Here is a 20,991-nt window from a genome sequence, read left to right on the forward strand (position 1 = left end):
AACCTCAGGCAGCAATGCAGATGATCATAAACAGCAACTCATCCACAGAGCATGAAAAACATAATAATAAATACTAAATACAGTTCTGCTTGATTAATAAGTAAGGGAGTAACATATGCCGTTTCTTTGAACACATTTGTGATTGAGTAAATAAGCATGATAAATGAGACAGTTGGAAGACCTTGGCATTAGCAGTTGTCAGCAGGATCAGTCTGGGTCTAAACAAGCTGCAGATGACAGGTGGGATTCTGCTTCCACATTTAATGATTAAATGATCCATGTCTTTAAGGTGATTATGGGAGCTAAAGTCTCAATGAATGTAATGCCATTATGCAGCCCCATATCCTAAAACACTCTTAATGACTTCCAAAAATAAAATAATAAACCAAGATCCATATTTGAATGAGAGTACAAAAATATCCCTGTCATAATTCTCAGTGTAATAAAACCATGCTTATTTAGAAAAAGGAATAGCTATATTAACGTATGTGCTCATGCTGATTCCAAGAGGGAAAACAGCTTGCCATTGGCCAAAAAAAAAAGAAGAAGAAAAAAATCTGAATAACTGCAGCCAGCAGGACTGAATATCAAGTCCCTCAAGCAACAGGAATGGGAATATATTCATATGTCACGTGAAAACAGCATTTTACAGTGTCACAAACACGCAATCCACCTGAGGTCCTGCCTGCAGCAGATGGTCCCATTTCATCTGTCCCTAAATCACTGATGAACATCATAACAGACACTATATAACTACTGAAACTCTTGAAATATTAAAAACAAACATCCCACATCTCATTTAGGGAAAATCTCAAGTTAGTCAACTTGATTAGTCAATATAGCTTCCCCATAAATATGGACCAACAGCAAAAAACAGAGGATCAAGCTTACTCAGAATAAAACAGATATAGAATATGACAGAGCCTTCCTGAATACGACTGCATCGTTACTATGAAAACTTGGTATTTTTATGATAGGCTAGAGACAGCCAGGAAAACAGGATATTCAACAGAATAAACAGAACTCATGTACACACAGAATTATGAAATGTCAATTTGCAGACCATAAATCATTAATCCAAATCCTGTTGAGCATTTTGGAAGCACTCACCAGTGGAGAAACAAATGCAAGTATCTTTCCGCTAGGAGTTTGGCCCAAGAAGTATGAAATATCTTTTTATGGACACTTCAACTAACAAAATATAATGCTGTGCTCTAGATCCAACCAGAATGCTCGATATCAATTAAGTTGTGCACTGTGTAACCAGACAGCGTATAAAGCAAAGATATTACTCCTGATCACATATCCATCTCTGCTGCAGGTCGTGGCAGCGTAATACACTGTGTGATTTATTTCATGAACTTGATTGAATCCCTTTGCAATAGCAACAAGCTGATAGATGGCTGCAGTTTGAGTGTATTAAAATGGTTGGTGCGACTGATGCTGAATAAAGTTAATGGGTTCTTAGTTTTAAGTGCCTCTCGAGAGTCGAATGTGGAGCTCTGGATTTTATTGTGATATATGGTCAAATACTTAAAAAGCTTTGGAGGGGAAACACTAAAAAAATCATACGATAAATTTGTGATGAAATCTTTGGACAAACTTTTGAAGTTACCGTAAGTGTAGTCAATATGTACAGTGCTTTATGACACACATACCATATCATGTGGTGGTTGGGTGCAGCAGATTCCCTTTGTACCAAATACCCTGGTGATCACTGAGCTGAAATTATAATGTCCACTGAGATAACAAGTGGAAACATAGATCAAATCTGATTGGATGAGGGGAACTGCTAGTCATTTGTTTGATAAACCCTACCATTTTTTTTATAACACACTACTTAAAATAATATAAATCTGAGTATTTAAAAATGTTAACATAAAATAAAAAATTAAAACTAAATGTAAGTGTTATATCAGGTATAAAACTCCTTAAGGTAACTTTTAAACATTTATTTTTCCCAATAACTTGAAAATATAGTCAATTAGTTTAGTTTTATTTTTTTATTTTTTATTTGCTGTTTCATTTCAGTCAGCTGTTTAAATTTTTTAATAATAATTTTTTAGCAAATAATTAATGTAACTTAAGTATCAACAACAACAATTAATTTGTACTATTATCAATGATATGTTTATTATGTTTTTGTTGTTTATTTTTTTCCCCACATTTGGCTTTGATGTGATATATGATATATATATCACATCAATGGGGCATCCTATTTAAATGTTTAAAAATAAAACTACCAGCAGTATTAATTATATTATGTTTCACTAAAAAATGTATTGCTTTTTGAACCCCAAACGGCCAACGCTAAAGACAACTGTTCAAAAATAGACAAAAACACACTAGATCTCAAAAACAATCTTCACGCCTCATCACAATCTTCTGACAGGCACCGTGCCAAAAAACACTGAGCAGCTTCCACAACCCCATCCTTCGTCAAAGAAACCACATCACGTTCATATATGTGACTGAACCCTTAACAATACTTACTGCTGAGTTTTATTACTCTGGAGCTGATCCGTCGGATTGGCCCCGGGGAAAACTCTGGTCCAAGCATGGCTCCACAGCCCTCTTAGGTGCCTTTAATCTATGTACAGATCTCTATAATGGTGCAGTTTGAGCTCCACTACCAGGTGGGAACTGGTAATAACAGTCAGGACTCAGGACAGGTGAGTTCAGGCAGGTGAACACCAGCTTCTCTCTTCTCTGCATGCTGAGGTGCGAGCAGCACTTCTAACAACCTTTCCAATCTGCCCACCTCAAAAAGCAAGAAACATGCAGCACCCGTGGCCTGAGACTGTTTGGCTCCATGGATATTTTAACCAGGGCTGTGACCCCCCCACATACATCTTATAAGTAGCAGCAGCCTGAAACCAGAGAGGCCCATGTGCTGTTCTTAAATAAGAATTATACTACACTAGTTAAGGGTACCACGTATAAGACCCAAACAACAATATTTTCAGTGTGAATTTACAGTATATTCCTGACTTCTAGCAGCCTTTTTTTTTTTTTTTTGCAATGAATTACAATTAAATGATTGTAACACAGCGATCAGCACCAGGATGTGACTGTAATGTAGTACCACCTGCATTACGCTAATCTCTTTCAAATTTACATGTTCATAGATATTTGAGAAATAAACACTGCAAACTATATTTAAATAATACAGTCAAAAGAGTCAAAAAAGTAATATTGGGAAATATTACAATATAAAATAACTGTTTTATATATTTAAAATGTAAACTATTCCTGTCTTCAGTGTCACATGATCCTTCAGAAATCATTATATGTGCTGATTTGGTGCTCAAGAAACATTTCTTATTATAATCCATATTGAAAACAGTTTTGTGGAAACGATGATGCATTTGTTCCAAGATTCTTTGATGAATAGACGGTTGAAAAGAACAGCATTTATTTGAAAACAATTCTTTGTAACATTATATATTTATAAATTTAATGCATCCTTGCTGAATAAAAGTATTAATTTCTCTCTTTTTTTTTTTAAGCGTCCCAGAGAAGTTAAATAGGTTTGTTTAGGATGTCATTGCAAATATCTTTTCCAAAAGATTTACTTTGAATGGCTTTAAATGTAATACTCATATCAAGCTAATCTCTAAAAATGTTTTTTTTATTTTTTTTTTATGACAGAAATAATCCAAGTAACACCTAACCAAACACCACACATGAGTAATGCAGCAGAGAGTGGCACAGAGTAAAAAAAAAACAAGGTCATGTAAATTACCTGCATCCTGAGAGCTCAGGACATTGAGCGCAAAGAGCATGGCAGTGGAGAAGGTGGTGGCCTCCTCTTTGCTGGCAAAGTTCAACCCGTAAACTTGCCGCGCATCACGCCATTGGTGAAAAGTTGGCGTGGCCTGGTTATATTTCAGACCTTTCACAATGGAGTAGTTTATTACGACCTGGAAGAGTGGCGACATTTAGTTATGTGTCAGCATTTGTGACATTTTCTCTGTAATCAAAATATTTCAAATGCTCTCCAAGGGAAAACATTTCTCGGGTCAATCATACATTCACATAAATGGTGGTTTAGGAAACTACAGAAACAGATTTCAGATGTTAAGATGTAAAATGCCACGAACAGAACTGAACGACTGTGAAACTAAAGTACACACTGTGTACAGTAAGATCAAATCACACAGTCTCACCTGCTGGTCCTGCAGTTTGACTCCCACCACGCGGAAGCTGTTGTTGACAGTGTTGTGGTAGATGTTGATGCGGCTGAAGCCTTGCTGGCCCGGTTTGACTGGCACCCATTTTTTGCTGGTGTCATCATAGATCATCACAGAGGCTCGTGCTTGACATATACTCTGTTCACTGTGAGGAAGAAACAGGGACACTGGTTAAAGATTCACTCTGCTCAACAACAAAAACCACAAAGGATAAATTACGATGCGAGGCGATGAAATACAGATGTGACTGAAAGTCTCTTAGCAACAAAAATAATGTTGCAACTCGATTACGCAACTATTTGTGTGTGTATTTGTGCATAATATTCAGCTGTGCAAATAAAAGAGACTCAAATAGTCGATATAAAAACAGTAAGATACAACCCATCAAACATGCCATTCGCCCTTACTGTGGTATTATGGTACAGTAATTGCCCCACTGAATTTGTTTGAAGACCCTGAGAAAGGGGCGGGTTTGTTATCTGTACTAATTATATAGCGTAATAGGCAGCTAACGAGCGAGGCAAGAATGCAACCGTGTTGACTATGATGAGACCATGTTTTAATTAAAGACATGAGCTTTTCTGCTTCTTTAAATAGAAATCTTCTGTTGTCAGGGTGAACAATTAACATAAAGAGAGAGTAAAAAGTGTGTACTGTATGATCAGCATTATTATACCTGGCTAGCTTACACACAAACATAATTATGAATTATCTCATTTATATTAACGGTCACACTTTAGCGTCAAATTCTCACTATTAACTAACTGTTAACTATGACTTTTGCCTCAGTAAACTCCTGATTACTGCGTATTAATAGTTATAAAGGAAGTTGTTAAGTTTAGGTATTGAGTAGGATCAAGGGATGTAGAATATGGCTAAGCAGAATAAGGCATTGAAATGTGATTTAAGAGGTAAACAGACAATATCCTAGTAATATGCCAGCTTTGAAAGGTTTTCTGTTGGTGTGCCAAATGAAGCTAGGCAGATTTCCACCCTGACTCCTATATACATATACCCTAAAACATACTGTGCCACCACACCCATCTCCCACAGAAACACCCAAATCCAGCCACACGCTCCTTAAACCCAGATGTAGAACTGGAAGTGCAGCAGCACACGATCAAAGGAACTCTTACACCAAAGATACACCAACCGATAAGATACAGCCATTTGAAACAATTGATCCGAGGATAAGATGAATCAGACTCACCGGTTTTGTGACATTATGCCAAAATAGTACAGAACTCACACTATGAACTCTGAATGATGAATATGAAGAGTTGTTCAGTGGGGGCTGGACTACCGAAGAGCGAGAGAAACCCCATCATAAAGAAACAAGCATTTATGAGAAGTGAAAGAAGTTAGAAGTTTAGAAATGGATGAGTTTGTCCAAACCCAGCTCAATTAAATACGGCTTTATATCTGCATGTTTGATTTTCAAAAAATGTTTCAGGTCATAGATAGAGGACATTAAATACTTTTGGGATATATACTCCATCTATATCTATTTTAAATAGCATTTTGTATTCATGCAGCTTTAACACGCTTGTATTAATTGCATTAAATATTTGTATTAAATGTATTTGTCACGCTGCAGGACAAGTAACTAGTTAAGGCAAAAAGTTGATTAAAACTGATAAACACATTAGGAAACATAACTTTTTCTCTATTTTATGTGAATTTATTCATATACTTTTTTTTACTTAAACCTTAAAAATACCCCTCATATAATGTAACTCTTTAAAAACAGCACATTTCATGCTTTCGCAACAACATTTTCTGTCATTCACTACTCTCAGTTCTTCATTCTCCACTCTTTCATGCTTGCCTTACGACAGAGCCTATTTCTAGCATCCATCTGGGGTTAGAGGGCAGCACGGCAGATTCTTCCCCGTCCTCTTGGTTTCATTTCTCCCCCCTAGAGCAAGTCTGAAATCAAGTACACAGTCTCTCCTCCACCGATGATGCTTGGTCGTCATAAATTACATCCTGACGGCTCTTTGCTTCCATAAACATCCAATATATTTAGACACCGGGCTATCTCGGTTTACTTGTTCTAATAACACATCACGCAAAGGCCTTTCTCTCTATGACTATTTATGTATAAAAACATGGAAAAACTTGCCAAAGTCGTCTCAGATGGAACAAGAATAATTATCAAATAGAATCAGTATGCCAAGACTTTCCAACAAAACCAGCACTTCTGAAGGCTCAAAGACCAACATGTCTTGTAATAGCAAGCTATAAATATCTGAGTCCGGGACATTTAAAACTTAGAAAGCTTTATAGTCTGTCCCAGGAACTACATAGACAGTAACTGAACAGAGTTTAGATGTTCAAAATGTGAAACTACAGACTAAATGACCTTTTAGTAATTTAGGCACAATTTACTTATTCATTATCTATTTATTCAGGAGGTTTGTGAATGGATGAAAATCTAATAATTAATTCAATTGTAAAGCTAAAAAATTACAATAAATAATTAATTCAATTGTAAAGCTAAAAAATAAATTACAATAAATACTTAATAAAAACTATATAAAAATAAAACCATTACTAAAAAGATGAAGTTGTGTTTGTTTACCAGCAGTCTTGTAACCATTAATCAACATCTGAACACGAACATGCGAATGTGTATTACATTTGTTGAATATGTATTTAAAAGGGGACCCATTATACCCTTTTTCAAAGTCTTTAATTTTGTTTTTGAGATCTACTAGAATAAGTTTACATGGTTGAATGTTCAAAAAACACTTTATTTTGCACATATTTAAAAAATTTGCGGCACCTTGTTTCCCAGTCTGTCAGTAACGCTGTTTGTTTAGTTCCTGTCTCTATGAAGCCCCTCCGTGCAAAAAGCGCATTGCGCTCTGATTGGTCGGCTAGACCAGTGTGTTGTGAATGTGATTTTATGAGTAATGTGAAACAATCAAATGTTTAGGGCTGCTTTGGTTCACACTTACAGTGTCATTCATCATTAGACACAACAAAACCTTGCCAAATGAAAACAGATATTTGATCACTGATAAAAACGCACTGAACAATCATTATGCACTTTGAGTAAATCTGCTACAGTGCCCACCAGGCATGTGTCTGAAACGAGGCCACGCTGAGAGTCTAAATACCCCACAGAGCTAATGCTTTTACTCCATAAAGCACCACTATGGGGCAGGGACCTCCAGGGCCTTCCAGCTATGACCCCATTAGCTGAATGTGGATGAGTGCGAGTAAACCTGTGCAACTGTTAGTGTGTGATAGAGAAAGACACATGAACCTGGCCTTGTAAGGACAAGACATGGGAATTCTTGTTGAATGTATGCATACTAACATTACACAGGCGCAATATACTGTAAGAATGTTTTCTGATTATTCACGGTCGCCATAAGAAAGACCCCAGTTTGGGAGAGATGAGTGTTTCTAAGTGATGGCATGATCAGGAGGAGGCCAGACTCCACCGTTTGTCTATTACACAGCACTTTGATGCATTATGAGTACTTTTTGCTTTTTATTATAAAATTGTTTCTTGAGCTCTAGACTGTTCTGCATACCCGTGAAAGTTTAATCTGAGCACTTTTAGTTATATAAAATATTATATTTGAATGTCTGTGTACATGTATATATCACACACACACACACACACACACACACACACACACACACACACACACACACACACACACAAATTACATTTTTTTTTAACAAACATTTTACGGTAACACATGCTCAAATAAAATGCACAGTATACTTGGATTGTAAGAGGTCAACTAACTTCTCCAGATTTTTCCAGATATTGTATTTGTTTAAAAATACAAAAATAGAAATACAAATTTAAATATATTATAAACATTATTTTATACATTTATTTATTCATTTAAAATGCTACTTAGTTCTAATCTAGTAAATATATGTAATGGATTTTTGGGTGAAATCTCAGTCATTCAGTTGACTACTCATTCAGGAAACTCACCAATAGTACATTTTGAAATGATTTATTTTTGCACAATTTAAGCCAAGATTCTTTGAGTCCTTTCAAGACGTTAAGATAAGGGGCGGGAAAATCTGTTATCAGCCTTAGACTCCCAGTTGATAAGCTGCCATAATTAATAAAAGCTGTGAAAAGCCTGGCATTTCCCACTTGGCTTCTGCCATCATAACACCCTCAGTGAACCTGGTCTCCACTCACCCAAACTCTGTCTCAATGACCGAGAGAGAGAGAGATAGAGATAGAGATAGAGAGAGAGAGAGAGAGAGAGAGAGAGAGAGAGAGAGAGAGAGAGAGAGAGAGAGAGAGAGAGAGAGAGAGAGAGAGAGAGAGAGAGAGTGGGAGAGCTTGACAGGGCTAGTCTCTTTTTAATCTCATGTAAAAAAGATTTTGTCTCAGCTCAAGGCCAAACACAAGGTCCAACTCTGCTTATGTCTGGTCACAAGATCTTCAGTTGTCGTTTGTCCAGATTTCAGAGGAAAATAACAGAATGTGCCTGAATTGGCTCTAAGCTGAAAGTGTGCTTGTCTACACTGTGCATCTGGATATATGCCTGGTTGTAACACTCTTCACTATCATCTGATGAAGAACTGCTGCCATGACAAGACATTTTCCTGGTCTCTTCCATGCTGGTGGAATTATCTGCCCAACATAACCAGAGCGGCTGAGTTCGTGTCCATTTTCATTTCAACATCATAGCATAAATTGCACCAAGCACATAGCGAGTTTTGTAAGGCACAATAATAAGACTAATTTACAAAGAAATAAGCCAAGTTTGACACGAATGACATTGAATTATTTAAATACTCAAATGTCAGAGCTACTTTAGCTCACCTGGTCAGTGAAGAAAACTTTTTTTCTTTTCTTTTTTTTACGTTAATGAAACGCTGAGAAACACTGAGTACACACTTAACATTTAAGTTATTTTTAGCTTATACCAAAAATGCTACACATAGTGAGCCATGTAAATGATTCTAAAAGCAAGTAAAATATGGAAGTCCCCTGTTATTAGAGTGTGGGAGGATGGAGCTGAAACAAATGAGAGTTTGCAGGAAACGAGGACGGCATTTTTTAGCTTGTAACCCAGTAATCATTTTGGAAAGGGTGGGAACCAAGCTAAATCTCTGCCTATGAGGGACACTTCCCACTTACAGGGAGCTTCTGAGGCCTAAGAAGCTGGATTAAAGGCTGATTTCTAGTAAGATCTGGATTTAATGTATCCTGCAACACAGTAATCTAAACATCGAGCAAGTACATGTCCACAGAGCACAGAGGAAAACTAGGAATATAATAGGCCCCTATATAATCAGACTAGGGCTGGAATGACGCGTCAATGTAATCGATCAGCACTGTTTATGTTAATCTCTAATACCCTGACATGTTTCAAAACAAAACAAAACTCTATGCTAATGGCTAGCCTATGCTTTATCTGAGCATTCAGACAGACCGTGGTATAAATGTCTTTACTGTAAAAAAAATCGTGCTGGCCAAACTTTTGATCTGTAAGTGCACGTCACTAAAGAAATCAAAAGTCACAAACTATTAGCAATCATGAGAACACAAATATCCTCTGGAGTGAAAGCAATCCCAGAATGCATTGTACCAAGCTTAGTGAAAAAATAAATACAAGATGAGGAGAGAAATCTGGATAGCCATTCTACCCTCACTAAAGCCAGGCAACTAGTGCCAGAATTTATGCTAATGCCAGTAAGATATGTTTTGTAAATATTATCCGTTTTTCACAATATTATTTTTTTTTATAAAAATATTAATAATAAATAAAAACATTATAATAATAAGCCTTATATAAAACTGCTCGGCCGTAATGATACAATTATATGCTACAACTGTCACGATCCACACACGGGACACAGGTAAGATCCAAGTGCAGTATTTATTTGGGGTAATCCGTAAATCGTCATCCAGTCCAGGCAAGGGTCAAAATCCAATAGGGCAGTCCAATACAAGAACAAAGCAAGATACAGGCAAGAAACAGGAACCGAAGTGGTGTGATATACAATAAGGAATCTGTGACAAACAAAGAAACAACCAGGGTATATAAACACACAGAACTAACAATGATAACAAGAGACAGCTGGGAACAATGACGAGAACAGCTGAGTGCAATGAACAGATAAGTGCAGACAAGGATTGTGGGGAATGTAGTTAACAATGACAGACACCGTGGGGAAAGAGGACCTCCAGTGGACACCCGGGGAAACACAACCAGACACCGTGACAACAACAACAACAAAAAATGTGAATTATTATTCAGTGGAATTTGCTAAATAATGTCAACATTGACCATTTGTCCACACAGTCACACACTACAAATACAAATATGTGTCAGCTCCTAAAGCACATCACTGAACTTCAATGTCAAATTTATCTTCCCCCTCCCCCAAAATCCACATCCATACCATACACTGTATAAAGATCCATACACGCACACACACACAGGCTCCAATAAAGCTACAATGATAGAAAACAGTGCTGATGGCCTAATGGCCTTTTTTTTGCTTCTGAATTAATGTGCTTAAGTGCTCAGCTAAATGTTTCAGGCAGGGCTACTAGGTTTATAATGCTAGATGTATCCTGAACGTTGACTGTGGCATTATCTGTCATTCTCTAAGCTGCACGCTTTCAAAAAAAGCTTACGTTTCAAAAAAGCTAAGATTACATTTAAATCTTGCTAATTTCACATATGGCTTTTGAAGAGAAAATTTAAACGTCATATGAGGTTTCGACTGAGAGGAAGATAATATCTTGATTTCTCAATAAAGCTGGATAATAGACTGAGAGCTGGTGCATGTCTTGTGTTTTACTGCAGGAGGTACTACAGAAACACTCACCACATCCCTTCAAAAGAGTCACTGGACCGAAAGTGAACATCTCCCTTAAAGCAACTCTTTCTTTAATAACGGCATAAATTAAACATATGCCCTCGCAGAACATCTTCACAGAGAGTTTCCACATAAACCAACCCTTCATAATAATTCATCAGTGAGCATCACTTCTGCAATCGCTCGAAACAGTTCACACTGGTTCTCAACTGGTGGCAATTTTGTTCTAAAAAACTTCTAAATATATAATAATAATATCATAAATAAATAAACAACGTATATATATATATATATATATATATATATAATCCGTTGTTTATTTATTTAGGATATTATTAATATATAGAATATATAAATATATATAAATGTGGGTGTGTGTATATATATATATATGACATCAAAGGATACACCTCCACTACAGTAGTTTGTGAATTTATTTGTTATTTAAATTAAGCAAGTACAATTAGACAGATGTCAGGTTGCATGCAGTGACATCCTTGAAAAACATAAACAAAACTACACGTGATAAAAGAAAATATTAAACAAATTACATTAAATATGTGTTCACTTGGAACAAGGATATACAGGATGTGTGATGACCACAATGATTATTTATCAAATTATTATGCCACTTGTATTATATTATATTATATTAGCCTATATTAATTTTAATTATATTCAAATTCAGTTTGATCTGAAGGACTAATCTGTGTACAAAGTTGTGTACAATATTGATATACTGTATTGGCTTGCCACTTGATCTAAGGCACTCCAGGATCTAAACATATGCTAGGATCTAAACCAAAAATTATCATTATCCAAATGTTTCTTTCTATTTCCTTGTGCCAGAAGATACATCTTCAGACATGTTCTGACTGCAAACATTTTGAACATTTTAAAACCTCACATTAGGTTGCTGATGTGAACAGGAAATCACACTGACCTTATTTTGCAGCCACTCATGTGAAGACCAGAGTCACTGTGGCTCTGTGGTAGGCAGAACTGGACAGAATGAGCATCCATCTCTCAAAAAAAGATCTGTACTGCTCAACACCGGATGTGAACCCTTAACCAAACCTGCTTCAATGTATCCCAAACGCATGTAAAATAGACCTGATGTAGTACAGCACAACAGACGCGTACTTCAAACCAAACAAGCTTTAAATCATCTAGGGAGCCGTTCCAAGATTAAATAAGCATTTTCAAACGTCATAATCCCATCATATCCTCAAAAAACAGGCAAATGACAATCCGTAAGGTTGTATGATCTCAGTTGATGTGACTAAGTGAAGAGAAAGTCAAAGCAAGAAAGAGAAACAGGGTCAACAACAGTGAGTGAGTGGTCAACAGTAGGGTCCAATATCTAGACCCGGGTGTCACAGGATCAGATGTTCCCCTGTGAGGGGACGGCCTGACAGTGGATGTGTGTTGTTTTGTCTAACCCTGAGGGGGATTACCTCATGACGCCCAACCCCCCATCCAGCTGTGACAGAGGAATTGAAAACGAGACAGTGCTACTGCTGCCAGTACATTACACAGTACGTTTGATTCACTAATTGTAGTAACTTGTCACAATACCAAAATTTCGGTAGTCGGTACCAATATCAGTCATTTCGGTACCAGAGTAAAACTGTTGAATTTAGTATTTCAAAAAATATCCCGTTCTGTCTCGACCGTTTGTTATCACTGTCAACCATCATAGTTTCCGATTCAGTCACGCATTTAAATACAGTTGTCAATACAGAAACTTTGTTATATTTTTGTATACTTTGTATATTTCAATAACGAATTGGAGTAGAAACAGAATTGTATCATTAAAAAGTTCCATAAAAACTGCCTTAGGTGCTGTTTCAGAAAAAAAAGAAAAAAAACTTTAAAAACTGTATGACCGATTTGATTTTGAAAATATGTTTTGCCCAGACCTAATTTAAATATGCCTGGTAGAGTGCTACTTCAGAACAGATAGCAACTGCTTAGTGAATAAGATGCAGGTTTATACATTCAAATTTGAGCTAAAGTGGAGAAACTGTTTTTGCAAATGTTCTGTTTAGGAAGTTCACGCACTACAAATGAATGAACAGAGGCAGGGCAGCTTTACAGCACATTTATTACTTACTAGAGAGCTCTGTGACAGGTCACAAAGAGGACAGTCAGCCAGACTATCACTGACACATTTAAAGTGAAACCAGAGGATACGCTAACCAACATGCTTAGGTCAGCATTTCTTCACATCTCATTGTCAGTTCTTTTTTGACTTTCAAAGAACTGACAAAATGAGAGGGTTCAGCACTGGAAACTAGTTGTCCACTTTAAATGATGACAAACGTTCTCCCATTTTACATTGATCTTAAAGTTTGACTATCGAATGCTGGCCAGCATTAATTCCAGTATGTTGAGGCTATTTGAGATATGGAAATATGAGATATATGAGGTAGGGAAAAGTGCTATATTGTATCAACCCAGAAGGAAAATTGGAAATGGGCCATAATGGAAAGACAAAGCAACAGAACTTTAGTGGATTTGTATCTGTGAACAATCTAAAATCTAAGGAACATAAAACAGATATAATTATGCACCTTGTTTTACACTCAATTATCAATTATATTAAGTCTTTATTTTATGCAAATCACTTTCATCTTTACAAATTTAAGTACATTTGTTTATAGTTATGATGATTAAATGTACTGGTGGTATTTCTTTAGGCTTTTATTATTTAAATATAACAATTTATCAGTTAAGAGATATAAGAGAGCACTGAAAAAAAAAAAAAAATCTGCTATCGTTGTGCAGTCATATGGTGAACAAAGCAAGACAGGACTGTATTATTGACCAATCAGAAGCCAGGACTGGGACAATTCATTTTATAAGTGGTCTATAAGACTATATGACTTTCTTTCTTCTTTGCAACATAATAGAAGATATTTGGAGAAATCTTCCATTATGTCATAGGCTTGGAAAAACATTTTAGGTGAACTAGCCCTTTAACCTGGGGTTAAATCCTGCTTACAGGATTCAAACCTGTATTGTTACATACCCAGATCCTTTTACAACCAGATCCCCACCAGCCATTCCAACTGTACTGCATTAAACTTTAAATAGCCTTAGGGCCTATATACACCTGGTCACTTCAAGCAAGATAGCAATCCAATCGCGAAAAGGCCATGTGTGAATGCCCTCCGAAATGCATTCGAGACGGATTTAAATCAAATCACGCAAACCACTTCAGGAGCTGGCTTGAGACGCGTTCCAGACGAAACTGGCCAATTGTAAATGCATCTGGTTGTTGAAGTCATGTATGCAAATTTTACTACATGCAAAAGGTTGAAAAAAAAAAGATAATTGGGTGATATGTGTTATGTGATATGTGTGTGTTATACCGGCTCCTGTTAGCCAGATATGATAACGCTACTGCAACACGGATCGCCACAGATATGGCCCACCAGAGATAAACAGTTGAAAATCTTTCTTCAGCAAGCAGACTGACGCAAATGAAATTCAATGTTCGGCGTCACATTCAAGTTATTTTTATAGTGATGAGCACTTAAATTCTCTCACTAATGCCGACACAGCTCTCTCTCTAAATTTAATGTTAAATATATGTGTTAAATAAATTGCAGCGCATTTCTGTTGCTTTCGGTGACATGAACTCGCCGGCCCAGAAAGTTATTAAAGACATTGTTAAATAGTCCAAGAGACTACAGTGGCTCAACCATAAGTTTATCAAGCGACGAGAATACTTTTTGTGCACAAAACCCCCCAAAATAACGACTTTATTCAACTATTCATTTTCTTCTGTGTGGGCCTCTGAGTGAGTTCACGCAGTGTAACAGGGTTGAATGCCAGAACTCAGAACGTAGGCTCACTATTGGCCAGCATCACACACATGACCAGCGTCGGCCAATATTCATTGGCCTACGTTCTGACGTACAACTCAGAAGCGCTGCGCTGTTACACTACATGAACTCACTCAGGTCCACACAGAAGAAAATTAATAGTTGAACAAAGTCGTTATTTAAAAGTCGCTTAATAAACTTATGGTTGAGCCACTGTAGTCACTTGGACTATTTTAAATTACAATAGAAGCCTATGGAGGAGTGAGACAGCTCTCAGATTTAATAAAAAATATCTTAATGTGTTTTCCGAAGATGAATGAAAGTCTTACGGGGTTGGAAAAACATGAGGGTGATTAATTACTCACAGAATTTTCATTTTTGGGTGAACTAACCCATTAAGTGACGAGTGTAAATAGGCCCTTAAATGGGAGTAAAAACAGATTTAACTGTCAAAACAACTTCTATGAGCAGTAAAACATCTTATGCATTAGAGAAACGCATGCAATTGACTAGAATAAACCTGGACATCAGACCTTGATATTGAGTTGGGAAGCAGTTTCCTTGGTGATGAGAAAAGTGGATAAACGGCCCGCACCCTTCCCCCACCTTCTGGTCATAGTATACCAGGTGCCGGAAACTAATCCTTATCCTTAAAGGCAAATCATTTGAATTACTAGTGCGCTAGCAATCAAAAGTGAAAATAGGCTTGTATTAGGTTACACTGTTTTTTAGGAGACAAATATAGAAAGAAAACAGTCAGCGGCAGACTGAAGGAAAGAGGAACGAGCTGTGTAGTCAGTCTAGTTTCAACAAATCTTCAAGGATTGTTTTGCATTCACTGGTTATTAATAGGTTACCATGTGTACGTCCTGTAATACCATGAGTTTAACTAAAAGATTGTCTCGTCACTGTCAGTACATTCTAACCTGGTGTCTCTGAAACAAACTAAAGAGCTTTAATGAAAGAGTTGTTTGACAAGTGTGGCTCTGCTTTGGATCAAACGCAAGAGATCCCGAATTCGGGCTCAACCACACTGTTGTCCCTACAAATCACACGGCTTCTCTGTCTGGAGTTTTTCCCAGTTGTGGGACATCACATTTTAATTTCCTGTAAACCAAGTCGAACGCTCTTTAAAGTTCTCGCATTTCAAAGAACATTTTTTCCACATTCACATACATATTTATTACTACTAAAAAGGTGTACTGTGCACTGTAGAAAGATAATCTAGTACTAAAACGTTGCAGGACAAAACTCACAATACAAATACAGACTGAAAATTCCAATCCAGTGTCCTGGTTTCTTATTTAAACCCATGGTTTTCCAAAATGCTAAATGACTCAACAGTAAAACACGGAGTGGGTTTGGGACTCCTAGCTATTGAACCCAAGCTTGTGTTTGTAGATTAATCAGCTCGTTCCACAGAGGGAACAGCTGGTGGGAAAAAAATCACTAAGTTAACACACTAAAAGGCACTTGAGCCATTTGAAACCATTATGAAGTCAACATATTTTTGAAGTGAAACATCCGGTAATCCTCAAAACTCAAAAAACAGGGTTATAACAAAAACCGCAGAGGAAAGATTCTTACCCGTAGTCATCAAAAGAATACATATTGGGAAAATGGAGCTCTGAAGAAACCAAGGAGAAAGAAAATTCCTTACAGCTGGATGAAACAAAAAGAAAACAGGGAAAAGGAGGGGGGATCAGAGAGAGAAAAGTCTGTGCCTATTTCATCCCTCATCCTCTCAGCTAGGTAAAACACGAAGTGCACTCATTTCTAAGATTCAATAATGCAAAAACAGGGAGTGAGTGAAAGAAAAAGGAGGTGAGGGAGAGTAGGAGGAAAAAACGAATGAACGAGAGAGAGAGAGAGAGAGAGAGAGAGAGAGAGAGAGAGAGAGAGAGAGAGAGAGAGAGAGAGAGAGAGAGAGAGAGAGAGAGAGAGAGAGAGAGAGAGAGACATGTGACAGATATGGACCAGTCACCTTGTCCTGCTCACATCCATTCTTATCCACTCAAGGGATTGGAACACAGCCTGCCTTAAAGAAGTCTCTTTCCACAACAGAAATACAGCCGAGAAAATGCCACATGATCCTTAGAGACACACACACACACACACGCACACATTCTCATTCATGCAATTTGCTAGAAGAAACAAGAAGGCTGCTGGTATTTATTGGAAGAAAAGATATTCAGATATACCCAGTCAGTGCAGTTCATTTCTTAATGCGGTACAAACTAAGCGCATATATAAATAGTACATATAACACGGTAACAGTTCTTGGTTAATTTTGATTGAATCATGACATGAATAAAAGTTATGGTGACTAACGGTTCATTAATGAGTCAAATTGAGTCAGAACTGCTTTGGCAGATTCAGTGAATGATTCATTAGAATAATTTAAACTCTGTCTATTTGACCAATACATTACAAGAACTGTCTCATAATGACATGCAGAAAACAATATGTATCATGGTTATGAATGGAGAATTAGTTTCTATGACATATTCATTTGTGGTCATGTTTTATTAATTAGTTCCCTCATTTTCGTTAAACAGTGGCAACATTTGATTGATCCTTTCCCTTGTTTTAGGCAAATCATGGCCCATTTGTTATAATTTGTTCCCTATTAATGAAATTCTGGCAATGATTCAACTAAAAAGAGGGAACTAAGTAATAAGAAATTCTTAAATCATGACCACAATATCTTTTTTTTTTTTTTGTCATGAGTGCATTATATTAATTTGTTTGTGAATCATAACAAAACCTCCACAAGGAGTGAGTGACTGATTTTACTTCCCCTCTAGAGGCCATGCTTGTACTCCATTGGGTGCCATGGACAAAAATAAAAACATTTATTTTAGCAGATAACCAATATTTCAAAAACTGAAAATGAAACTTTTAAGAACTGCATTTACACTGTGGCTCAATAAAATATAGTGCCACACAGTAGTAAAAACTGTTTGTGCTGGTAGATGAGTCCCGGTTCTTGGAAAATGACAGAATGACTCATGACAGCTGGATTTGATGCATCTTTAGGGTCTCGGATAAATTACGCAAAAGGAAACACTATACCAGGAAACACATTTGCTTAAGCTCGACAAGTCAAAAATAACTATAAGACAAAAAAAAAAATCCTCATAAACAACAGCAAATCAAATTAAGCATAACTACAGGTTAATCTGAAAGAAGTGTTTCAACCTAGAGACCATTGGCATTTGTATCATTCCAATGTTTAACCGAAAACAGGATCTTCTACATACTATTGAACTCGTACACAAAAACGAACAATCCATGTGTCTGTACAATTCACCTCATCAACAGATCTCATAGCCAGAGCTCATTTCATACACTCATTACTTCCTGCCGACAAATCAGGGTCGGGACTGAGCCCCCTCCCCCACACCACAGGATTTTTTTGGGGAAAAAATTGTTACATGCACAAATTACTAGGGACATTATGCGCTGTATTTCTCTAGGCGTGTGCTCTTACCGCTTTCCCTTACAAACACGCTCAGCACTTTCTTGCATTCCTGAATTGAATCAAGCCTGTGAAGTGAATGCCCCAACTTCCCCATGATGGAGCACTAGTGCTAAAAATAGCCGTTATTGTGAAGTAAAGACTTTTGCTCAGAGAGTCAAGGGTTGAATAAATCATTCCACTGAACCAGTTCCTCAGTTTCCTGTTGGCAAGAACGCAACTCGGTCCAGCACAATTTAAGACTTCCTTCTAGTCCAGACGGAGAGAGAATAAAGAAAAGGGAAAGCGGACATATGCAGAAGACTAAAAAGAGGCTGAAATAAATGCACTTATATGAAGATGATGACAAACTTATGTAGGCTACATCATGTTGATGTTGATATTCAGTCGCACTTTATCTTACATTCCTGTTCCGCATGTAGCCTAAATAATATGTTCTTATTATAGGAATTACTAGAACTGGGTTATAACTACGTACTAACACTAAACCCTATGTAGCTATTTACCTTATATTACCAGTACTTTCTAGAGTAAGTGTCCTGTAAGTACATACATGTACTGTAAAATACAGTGTAACCAGATACTCTTTATGCATTTATTTTACATGTAGCTCAAAATGTTTACTAGCCTAAATTTACAAGTTAGTGATATCACAATAGCTTAATAAGGGACTAAAATCAACTGTAGACAACACATTTTTATTTAAAAAATAGTAATATAAGTAATAAGTAAACGGTTTCCCCCTATGATTACTAAATTAAAAACTAAAAGTATTGTCTTCATTTTTAGAATTACAATTGCGAAGTGATAAATATGTCGTGCTCACTGTTATTTGTGATTTGATTACAGATGCATTTGTTTCCAAAACACAACTAAGCATGAATACAAGAATCGTCATTTATGAATGAAAGATAAAATAGGTAGGCTGTGTGTGGTCACATTTACTGGCAGTTCAATTCAAATCATCATGTCCATCGGCATCAATAACGTTACTCTGCATCTCGGTACACTGAATAAGCGTCACACACCCCAAACACTGTCACTATCCGCTGATGTCAGCAGAACAGAAAACAGGTGAAGATCTGCTCACTCATAAACGGCCTCAGCTCGAGATTTCTGTGTCTGTGTGTGTGCCAAATGAGCTGACTACTCAGAAAGCATGTCTGTGGATCGACATCTGGGCGTGTCCTAATGATCGCTAGTGGTGGTTGATTTGTGAATGAATCATGATTCGAATGAATCTTTTGACGTTCCCGAGTCGCTTCTTGAACGGATTCATATTTTCAAATGCATTCAGAAGGAATGAGTCGCTTGGTCCATTCGGAACCGCATGCTACTCTAGGCTACTTTTTAAAAATACAATTATTCAAATTAATTAGTCTGCTCTTTCTTAAATGTAGCCTAATAGTATTTTAAAAGGACAAAATACCAAGTTGAACATCTGGGTATGAGCCGACAATAACGCTATCTTTATAGTTATCATTCTTGGTGAGAATAGGACTAACTAAATAATAAAATATTTACAACCAATCAGAATCCACCTACTTTAAATAGCTTGAGCACTTAAAGTGGCAAATTTCATAACTGCAGCGTACAGTTATAATAAACGTTGGGTGTGGACGAATTTTTTTTTTTTTTTTTTTTACAGTTCATGCGTGAATGGACTTTAAACACTGGAGTCTTTCTGGAGTCTCAATTTGCAGATCTGTAGCCATGCATATTAAGGCTATTAAGATTTATTTCAATCGTGAACAATTCAGCACTCAGAGGAACCAGTTGAGTGAATGATTCCATGATTCACATAATACGCAAAAGGGCATTTGCTTGTCGCCACCTACTGGTGAAACTTCCAGAAAGAGTCACTGAACGAATGCGTGAAAAAAAATCTTAATAGTGAACGGATTCAATAGATTCAAGTCACTGGTATGAATCAAAACCCCCACTACTATATAGGCCAACCAAATGCCTGTCAAGGTAGGGAACTCACAAGATTTGAAACACACCCAATAGGCTAGATGTAATTCACAGTGTCAACGTATAATGCATAAATATCTATAGCAATACATTTATTTATATAGGCATATATACCAATGCATTTTAATGTATAAATTAATATATGCATGCTGTGTCAACACATTTGGGCAGCTTACCTCATTTTCTGATGATATCCCCACGAATATATGGATGTAATAAATTATAAAAAAAGCTGAAGGGGAAAAAACTTAAAAGCCACAGAAGCGAGCCGCTCGATGTAAAGATATCAGCGCATAAATATGTATTTTAGTGAGTATTTATACAACACGTGTACTATTCCATAAAACAATGGTCAGCTTGAATGTTCAATGCTCATCCAGCGATGCACAGCCGGTCCTCGGATCAGAAACAATGCAGATGTCTCGAAAGATCTACAGTATATCGCTCTATGTCACCACAGCTGAATAAAACATATCCCATGTTTAGCTCATGGTCGCGCCTACAACATCGATCTGAATTGCGGACTGCAAACGCGCACTGGAGTTGCCATTTTCCTCCTCCGTGTTATGACAATGAGAAAGGAGCTTATCGGGATAGTGTAAAAACAAACTCGCAGAACAGTGACCACTGGTGGCCAATATGCCGCACTGCAACTTCCTCTGAGCCCTGCCTCATTGGGTTACCG

At 37.0% G+C, this 20,991-nt stretch overlaps 1 protein-coding gene across 8 annotated transcripts in view; it reads right to left on the reverse strand.

Moving 5' to 3' along the window:
• Nucleotides 1-20,918, reverse strand: part of evla (Enah/Vasp-like a) — a 30,341-nt gene extending 9,423 nt beyond the window's left edge. For 2 of the 8 annotated variants that reach the window (XM_079632980.1, XM_079632977.1), the window contains exons 1-3: nucleotides 20,483-20,918; nucleotides 4,170-4,338; nucleotides 3,746-3,923 (exon numbers count right to left, since the gene is read on the reverse strand). In XM_079632980.1, coding sequence (XP_079489106.1) covers nucleotides 3,746-3,923; nucleotides 4,170-4,338; nucleotides 20,483-20,487 — 352 coding nt within the window. In that variant the 5' untranslated portion in view covers nucleotides 20,488-20,918. Of the gene's footprint in view, nucleotides 1-2,493; nucleotides 2,834-3,745; nucleotides 3,924-4,169; nucleotides 4,339-11,961; nucleotides 12,181-16,438; nucleotides 16,514-16,835; nucleotides 16,871-20,482 lie in introns of those variants that run through there. The other 6 variants (XM_079632973.1, XM_079632976.1, XM_079632975.1 and 3 more) reach the window with 6 other exon arrangements.
• Between the last annotated feature and the right edge of the window lie 73 nt (nucleotides 20,919-20,991).

This window comes from Phoxinus phoxinus (genome assembly GCF_949152265.1).
Source record: "Phoxinus phoxinus genome assembly, chromosome: 13".
Classification (NCBI taxonomy): Eukaryota; Metazoa; Chordata; class Actinopteri; order Cypriniformes; family Leuciscidae; genus Phoxinus; species Phoxinus phoxinus.